The sequence below is a fragment of the Streptopelia decaocto genome (genome assembly GCF_964273445.1).
Source record: "Streptopelia decaocto genome assembly, chromosome: 13".
Taxonomy (NCBI): domain Eukaryota; kingdom Metazoa; phylum Chordata; class Aves; order Columbiformes; family Columbidae; genus Streptopelia; species Streptopelia decaocto.
This window is the reverse complement of record NC_138668.1, coordinates 6872385-6880851: the sequence shown is the minus strand read 5'-3', so window position 1 is coordinate 6880851 and position 8467 is coordinate 6872385. Positions and strand designations below refer to the sequence as shown.

Below are 8467 nucleotides of genomic sequence, written 5' to 3'. Positions count from 1 at the left end.
GTTGCATTGATGGCTTTTCTGTTTCACACTCTGCGGGTTGGCCAACTGCGTTGTGTTCAGTGCGTGGGGGCAGCAGGGACGAGGAGCTGCCCCCGCTCCAACTCCTGTCCCAGCCCGGGCTGTTGCTGGTCCCGCTGCCCCAGCGCTGGGGAGCTGCTGGTGGGTCTGGCTGCGCTGAGAGTCACGCTGAGCGTGTTCTGCTGTTCCTCCTCCCCGCGTGTGCGAAACCTCTGGCAGCGCCTGTGCGGTTTGTGCCGCTGGGCACAAAGCTCTGTGCTGCTGGCGCGTTGCTCGCCCCTGCTCTTGCTGCTCGTGTCTACTCTTCCTAGTAAACCACCCCTCTGCTGCCTTTGCTCTTCATCAGTGCTGGTAACAACAAGCAAGTTCCGTTTGGAAGGCTTCTGTCTTCCTGATGGAAAATCAAGGGGGGAATGACTTTCCTGCTGCTGAAAAGCAAAATCGCATCCGCATTTCTGTCAGCCAAACTAATCTCAGCACAGGAGCCTTGCTTTAAATCTCTCCCGAGACAGAAACAAGTTATTTCTGGACACTACACAGGTTTTCCCTTGAGCCAAGAAACACTTTCATATGTCAAAGAGGTACTGCTGGGCTGCGAGCCAAGAAAGTGTCACTTGATAATGTGTCCTCTGGCAATCAGGGTGACGGAGGATGGAAAATAGACCCGAGTCCGTTGTCACTGCACATGGTGCCCGTGTGGCTGCTCTCGGGGCTTCCTCTGGAGCTGCACTTGGCTCTTGGCATCATGCGGCGCTGACGGCTCTGCCGCTGGGTGACCCTCTGCCTCCAGGGCCTGAGTTTTGCTTTCGTTGTGCGTGAGGCTTGTGCCTTTGGAAACTCCTTAATCACTCCTTCACCCCAAATCTCTGCTCAAACAGCTTCTGAACAGGACACAGTTGAATTGGGAGTAAACAGTCGTTTTGGCCACCACATCCGTGGTGGTTTCTCTTTTCAGGGGTGTGGACACGAGGTGCTGGCTCGGCGGCAGGAGCACGGTGGCTGCAGAGCTGTCCCTTGTGTCCAGGGTGCTGGTGCCGCTGGCCTTGCTCGGTGCCCTAGCCCTGGGGGATCTGCTGAAGGAGCTGCAGGCAGATGCAGCCAGAGGTGCCCTAGAGGAGCCTCTGCCGTGAGCCGGGCGCGGCTGGAGGTGGCCTTGGGGAAATCCCGCGCCCTGGAGCCCCGGCAGCTCCGATGTGGCTGCTCTGGGACAAGCCGGTGGTAGCGGAGGGCGGGTATAAACCGTGTCCCCGCTGTCCCCGGGCACGGCGGTGCGGCCCGCGGCGGGGGACAGCGGCCGAGCCGGCGAGCAGGGACCGGCCGGGCCGTTTCCCCCCGGGGGTCCCGCAGCGCCCGCAGCGTTTGGGCAGCGCGGAGCCGCCGGGACCGATGCTCCCCGGGGCGTGGGCGGGGCCGGGCGGGGCCGCCGGGGCGGGTGGGGCGGGACTGGGCCGGGGGCTGCGGCTCCCGGCGCCTCCGCCCGCCGCAGCGGGGGTTTCCTGCCGCCTCGGCAGCGCCATGGAGCGGCTCTGGCTCTGGTTCCCGCGGCTACCGCGGCTCCTGGCCGCCGCAGGTGAGCGCCGGGGCTGGCAGCGGGGGGCATGGCTGGGCGGGTCTCCGCAGCCGTGGGTCCCCCGGCGGGGTTTGCCGGGCTCGGGGGGGCTGCGGGCGCGGCGCCGGCGCAGCCCGGCGGGCTCGGGGGTTTCGCGGCGGCAGGGCCGGTAGCGGCGGCGGGCTCGGGTGGGTCTGGGCTCCCCCAGTCGCGCTGGGGTGGTGGGTGGTGGCTGCTCGGGTGTCTCCGGGACCCGCAGTGGGGCTCAGCCGCGGGGTCCCCGGGACACGCGCCGGGGGGAGCGGGGCCGTGAGCGCAACCGGCGGCCCGGGCGGCCCCGCGGGTTTGGAGGCGGCCGGTGCTGCGGCGAAGGAGCAGCGGGAGCCCCGGGAGGCGCAAGCGGAGAGCGGGGCCGAGGGGCTCCCGGGGACCCCGCCAAGGTGCCCGCTCCCTCCGGGGAGCAGCGGGACCGGGGTCCTGGCCGGGCCGCGGGTGTGATGCTCAGCCCGGGCCCGGCGGTGCCAGTACCAGCACATGTCGGCTCTGCCGGACCGTGGTTTGGGTCGTGGCAAAACCGGCATTTCCAGCACATGGCAGCATGCGGGGCAGGATCAGTTTCGGTTGCTGAGACGAAGGCAGGTGTTTTCCAGCCGGGTTTGGGTCGTTCCTGAGCGTCTCCGTCAGCATCGCTGCCCACGGGTGGGTGGTTCATGGTGCTCGGTGCTGCTGCCCAATGCCGGTGCACGATGCCCGATGCCTGACAGCAGCACACGCTGCTCTCTCCACAGTGATCGTGGCGTGCTGTGCACAGCTCTGCCTGGGGCTCAGCAGCGGGACGGGCTCCACACTGGACACTGCTGTCCCCTGCACCCACCTGGGGACCGCGATGAGGGAGCGCTGCCCGACAGGTACCACCGGGGCTGGGGCTGTCCTGCTCACAGCCCTTTGTCCCTCACACCGCATGCCAGCCACGTGTTGGTGCTGCTGGGGCCCAGGGTGCCGAGCTGGCAGCTGTGGGGTCCTGTCCATGGGTCAACACTGCTCAGTGTCCCCACTCCTGCCTCTGCCCCTAGATCCGCAGAGAGGAGCTGGCACAGCGCGGGCGCCGATGCCGGAGGCCGTGAGGCAGATGCAGACGGAGGCTGAGCTGCTGCCCTTCCCTGGGACCCCTGTCAGGACTGTTGAGCCCCCCAGCCCCTGGGGGAGTCCCAGAGGCCCCTGGGCAGGCGAGGAGGGGACGGGGCCTGCGGTGCGGGATGGAGCAGCCACTGGGCGCCCGGTGGCCCTGCTCTCCGTGGGCACCACTGAGCAGGCAGCTGCGGGCAGCAAGCGGTCACCGAGTGCCAGCCTGGGGGTGACCAGTGTGGGGACCCCAGCACCCACGAGGGCAGACACAGCCTCTGCCACTGGATCCACCGCCAGGACTGACCCTGTAGGAAATGTGATGGTGGGAAGTGCCACGACTGCACAGGGGACGCATTTGCATTCCCCACCCACCGCAACAGTGCCCAGCTCTGCCGGGGGGCAGTGGGGGTCCTCCACAGGGCTTGTGCAGAGACAGGGCGGCTTATTGTCCCCAGAGCCATGGGCCAGGGAGGGTCTGGGTGCCACTGTTTCACTGTCGGGCAGCAGCCCAGGGACCCGCTTGAGCATCACGCCGTCTACAGCCAGCACGGTGCAGGGGACAATCGAGACATCGCCCTTTGCGGGAGGGTTGCAGAGGCTGCTGAGCCCCGTGGGGACACTGAGGGCGACGCAGCAGGGGCTGCCAGGGACAGTGGGAGGACGGAGCTCTGACTCTCGCCCATGGCATGGGACAGATGTTGCCTGGCAGGGTCCCCACTTTGTCCCTCACCCCTCTGTGCCGTCCCTGGGGGCTGGTGGCCATGGAGACACTGTGGCCAGCACAGCCCAGCCAGCTGTGGGGACAGGCCCAGCCCTGCTGCCGGCTGCAGGAGAGGAGTCACGTCTGCCTGTCCCCAGCGCCACGGCTGCCACCCCAGGAGTGACATCCCCCAGCCTGGGGCTGTCTGGGCCACCCAACACAGAGGGTCCCCCTGACCCCCATGTCCGCAGGGACCAGACCTTGCGGCCGCCAGCGGTGCCAGGGCAGCCCAGCACTGTGGCGGCCCTGGGCAGCACCGCAGTGGCACAGACCGCAGTGCCCCGTGCCAGCCCAGGGTCCCCACATGTCTCCTCCTCCCCACAGCCTGTTCCAGCCAGTGGCTCTGCAGCACCCACGTCACCCACCCTGAAGACCGACTGGGGTGTCCCAGGGCTCGGCCCCACAGTGGGCACCCCCCTGGCAGGGCCGTCCTTGGGGCACCGGCTGCCCCACGCCAGCTCGGGGGGGGAACCTGCTGAGACCCCCCAAATCCTGGGAGGGACCCCAGTTGGGGTGGGTGACGCTGAGCCCTGGACAGCAACTGCCCTGCTGAGCCAGCAGCTGGGCAGCCTGGCCCCCCCAGCAGCCCCCAGACCCCCCCAGCAGCCGCCTCCGTCCCAGTCTGTGGCTCCCTTGGGGCTGACCACTGCTATGGGCATCACTGTCACTGCTGTCACCGCCACCATGGCTGCCACCAGCCCAGCACTGCGCAGGGACGTGGGGACGGTCACGCCGGAGCCCGGAGCTGCTGTACTGCAGGGGGATGTGGCAGGGCTGACACGGGGGCCCACAGCTCGCCTGCCCACCATGGCGCCAGAGTCCCCCCAGCCACCCACAGAGCCCCCTGGGACCCTGGGCCATCGTGGGGGCCCTGGGTCCCCCCCAGCTACTGGGAACACAGACCTGGTCCAACCATCCAGCAGCCCCGGAGGGCAACCAGACACTGACACCCCCCAAGTGACACCAGCCCCCGCCGGGGCAGGCAGGGGCCCCCGGGTGTTCATTGTGGAGGATCAGCCGCCCCTCCTGAGAGGTGAGTCTGGGGGCTTGGGACCCTCTGCCCGGGCACAGTGAAGGGGAAGAACTCTGAGGAGCCATCAGCTCTGGGAGGGTGAGTGGTGGCCCCCAGGGCAGGCAGCAGGGCCCTGTTGTGCTGATCCCCATTTCCACCCCCGCAGCCTCTGTCCTCCGCGTCCCCTGCGAGCTGGTGCTGGACATGGGGTTTGTCCCTGCGCTGCAGGACCCTGAGTCCCCTGAGCGCCGGGCTCTGCTGCGCAGCTTCAACCACACGGTGGGTGTGGGATGGGGGGGCCCAGGGGGCTGCGGTTTGGGCCACCCCCATTGCGCTCAGCTCCCTCCCTGCACAGGTCTCGCCCCTCTTCACATCAGTGCCCGGGTTCCTGTGGCTGGAGGTGACGAGGATCAGGTCGGTGCTTGTCTGGCCCCACAGCGTGAGATGCTCCTGGCATGGGGGGTACAGGGAGCGTCAGGCTGCGGGGCCACGGCGGGGCCGGGGTGTGGGGCTGGAGCTGGGGGTCCGAGCCGTGGGTTCCCCGCAGGGAGGGCAGCGTGGTGCTGGAGTACGACGCGCTGTTCGCGGCAGAGCGGGTGCCGGTGCTGGGGCTGTTCGCGCTCCTCAATGCTGCGCTGGGCTCTGGTCCTGCCCGGCGGGGGCTGTCGGTGGGTGATGCCCCCGTCCTGCACAACGCAGCTCTGGGTGAGTGTGGGGCGTGCATGGGGCTGCACGATCCTCCTGGTTGCAGGGTGGGCTCATCCTGGCCCCAGCTCTGCTTGGCGGGGGGGAGGGGGTGGCACAGCCAGAGCCGTGTCTCTGCAGAGCGGCCGCTGGACCCCTGTGCCGAGCTCTTCACCTGCCAGGCCGGCTTCACCTGCGCGGCCGGGGCGGCCGGGAACGCCACCTGCACCTCCCTCTGCCACCACAACTACTGCAAGAACCACGGCATCTGCACCCACCCCCCGGACCGCGGGCCCCTCTGCCAGTGAGTGCCCCAGCGCCAGCCCTGGGGTGGCGGGTGCTGTCCCTTGTCCCTCCCCTCTGGTGGCTGATACTCCCCCCTCGGCACAGGTGTCCTGTCGGCAGCGATTTCTGGTTTATGGGGCTGCACTGTGACTACCGGGTGACGCAGCAGAGCCTGCTGGGCATGGCCGCCGGGGTCCTGCTCAGTATCATCCTCCTGGGTGCCGTCCTCGCCGCCGTCGCCATCCGCCGCTTCAAGGTGCTGCTGCTGGAGGCCAGGGCGGACCAGACGCGCAGCAGGTGAGGGGGCTGGGGTGGCCCTGGATGCGGGTGTCCCTGCCCCTCCCTGGGGTGCGGGGTGCGGTGGCAGCGGCTCCAGGTCCGGCATCGCCGCTGGGGCAGGGCTGGGCTCCGCGGAGCTCTGCCAAGAAAAACACTCTGTGGCGGCCGATAGCGGCGGGCGGGAGGTGCCGGGCTGGGGGAGCACGTGCGGGGCCCGGTCGGTGCCGCTACCGGCATCCCCCGGAGCCACGGCCGTGGCCCTGGCTGGGCAGGGTGGGTGTCTGTGTGTCTGGCGATGGCGTGGGGAGCCCCGGGGACACCAGCCCTGGGGGAGCAGCGTGTGGGCAGGAGGCTGCCGGCCTGGCTGTGCTGCTGCACACACATGGGGGTGGAGATGTGCTGGGGAAACCCCACACACACAGTCCCAGGGACCCCATGCCCCCAGTGGTATGTCCCCCATGTGCTGGCTGCCTGGCCGGGCTCACCCCGGGGGCTCCAGCACAGCCCCAATCCTAAGGAAACCACCACAACAGCTGTGGGGCTGCGGCCAGATGTTGTTTGGTGTCACAAGCCCTGTCCCCACCCAGGGTGTGGGGCTGGGCCCTGGGGCCGTGAAATTTGGGTGGAAACCTGCGCTGTGTGCTTGCAGGACCGTCACTGGGGTGGGAGGTGGGCACGTGTCTCTGTGTGTCTGTGGGTGTGTGTCCCTGTGCCCGTGTGTCCTGGCGCCACCGCAGCCCCTGCCTGTCCCCACAGCTACCGGCGGTTCTGCCGGCTGGACGACGTCTCAGCCCGGTACTGGTCGCGCTCGGGGCCGCCCTCGGCCACCTCTCTGGACAACCCGGCGTTCAGCACCTCGGAGGAGCTGCTGCACCTGCACATCTGGGGCAGCAGCTGCAGCTGCCGGGAGGACTCAGGCGTCACCCACGGCCCCAAGCAGCATCTGGCACTGTCCCCCCACCCCGACTGTCCGTCCAGGTACGGGGGGGTTTGCTGAGCCCCAGAGGGAGGGCTCATCTTTATTTTGCTCAGGGGATGGGGTGAAGCGGAGAGCGAGGGGTTTGGGGCACAGCAGCCTGTCCTGGTGCCTCTGCTTTGCAGTCAATGCTCAGCGCTGCCCTCCCTGCACTTGACACCGCGGAGTTTCGACTCCGCTGCAGCCTGTGGTGTCCAAGAAGAAATAAGTGGGTTTGTGGTGGTGTGTGGGTTTTGTTTTCCTTCACCCTATGCAAGGAGCTTTGTGTGCTGGGGACTGATGTAACAGCAGAAGGGTTCAGAGCTGCAGGAAACAGCGTGGTCGTATGTGTGGGTATGAGAAAGTCTTATCAGCTTCCAGGGGTGTAAATGGAAAAAGGGCCCTGAAAGTTTCCAGTTCCATGAGTAAAGGTCACTCCATGACGGTCCCAGTGCTGCTGCGCTGGAGCTCAGGGACCTGCAGCGCGTTTGCAGACAGGCACGGTGCAGCGGGCACATCACCCACGGGAGCAAAACATCTGCGAGCGCAGTCCCGCTGCTGAGGGTCCCGCTGCTGAGGGTCCCGGGCTGCCCTGTGGGCAACACGTTGACTCCTGCCCCTTCCTCCCCCTTAATTTTCTTCCCAGTCTCCATTACGCCTGGGACACAAGTTCCGGCAGCGTGAACGACCCCATGGTGGACTCGGGCAAAGCCAGCGATATCTCGGTGTCGAGCTGGCCCATGGAGCCCGCCCCATGGACGCCCTTCCCGCTCCTCCACCAGCTGTCCCGGCAGCCCCCGGTGAGCAGGGGGGTGGGAAGGGGCTTTGGGCCATGGGGGCGTTGGGCAGGGGGCCCTGGCTGTGCCCTTCTCAGTGTCCTGGGGTGGTGACACAGCGGGGGTGGCAGCTCCTCGGGCACCAGCCCAAGCCGGTCTCTCCGCAGCACAAAGCCCGACGGCCCCGCTCGTTCTGCGAGGGGATGGAGCTGGGCAGCCTGGAGAGGAGCTGGACAGCCTGAGCCCCACGCGCCAAAACACAGGCAACAGGTTCAGCTCGTAAAACCAACCACATTTTATTTCCACGTAACAAGCTCAGTGAAGGGATTTCAAACACTTGGACAATACAATCACGGCAGGTGTGATGTCGGTTCCACGGGGCAGCGTCCCCGTGGCGCTCGGCCCCGTTCGCAGCCTGCACAGCCAGCCCTGGCCGGGACAGCGGGTTCAGCGTACATAGGTACAGAGAAGTGTCTGGTAACACACAATGCTGGCATCCAACGAGTTAATGACTTACATCGGCAACTGGAAAATAAAGTCTTAAAAGAGTTTTGAAGTCACATCATACTATGTACATATATGGTCTGCCCTATAGCCATTTCAGAACAAGCTAAGCCACTGTGAAAAGTGAAATACAAATTAAGCGCTGCTGCATTGTTCATCATGATTAATGTAAATGAGGTATAATTTTAAACACCAGTACGTTTTAAGCATTAAAGTTTATTTTCCAAAATGCTCTCCTTATTTGCAATGTCCTCTTGAGCATCGAGCTGGGCACAAATGGTGGGGGCGTTTGGAAATGGGGCGTTGAAGTTTTACCGAGGATGAGGGCAAGAGGATCCCAAGGTGCTCGAATAGAAAAGGAAAAGCAAGCTGCAGTTCTCTACACTTAGATTCTCGTCTCAGAGTGGGTATGTTGAGGGAGAGTTTTGCTAGAATAAAATGCAGATCTGTTCATAAAAAAATCAGTTCGCTAAAAGAAAATCAAACTATGGGAATACAGAGCTATCATATGTTTTGATAT

At 65.7% G+C, this 8467-nt stretch overlaps 2 protein-coding genes across 11 annotated transcripts in view; one reads left to right on the top strand and one right to left on the bottom strand.

Annotated features, from left to right (window-relative positions):
• Positions 1 to 1209: 1209 nt before the first annotated feature.
• On the top strand, positions 1210 to 8176 carry LOC309445681 (uncharacterized protein; the record flags this gene model as incomplete). Its single annotated transcript, XM_082064684.1, has 12 exons — positions 1210 to 1588; positions 2356 to 2475; positions 2641 to 3965; positions 4074 to 4485; positions 4631 to 4743; positions 4820 to 4878; positions 5012 to 5169; positions 5290 to 5452; positions 5539 to 5730; positions 6469 to 6690; positions 7314 to 7467; positions 7575 to 8176. The coding sequence occupies 12 exons, from the start codon at positions 1210 to 1212 to the stop codon at positions 7683 to 7685; spliced, it is 3408 nt and encodes a 1135-aa protein (XP_081920810.1). The 3' UTR covers positions 7686 to 8176.
• TNRC6A (trinucleotide repeat containing adaptor 6A) overlaps positions 7715 to 8467 on the bottom strand; it is a 44429-nt gene continuing 43676 nt past the window's right edge. For all 10 annotated transcript variants that reach the window (XM_082064439.1, XM_082064441.1, XM_082064435.1 and 7 more), the window contains one exon: positions 7715 to 8467. This exon is cut by the window's right edge and continues 1998 nt beyond it. The gene's annotated coding sequence lies outside the window, so the exon portion shown is untranslated.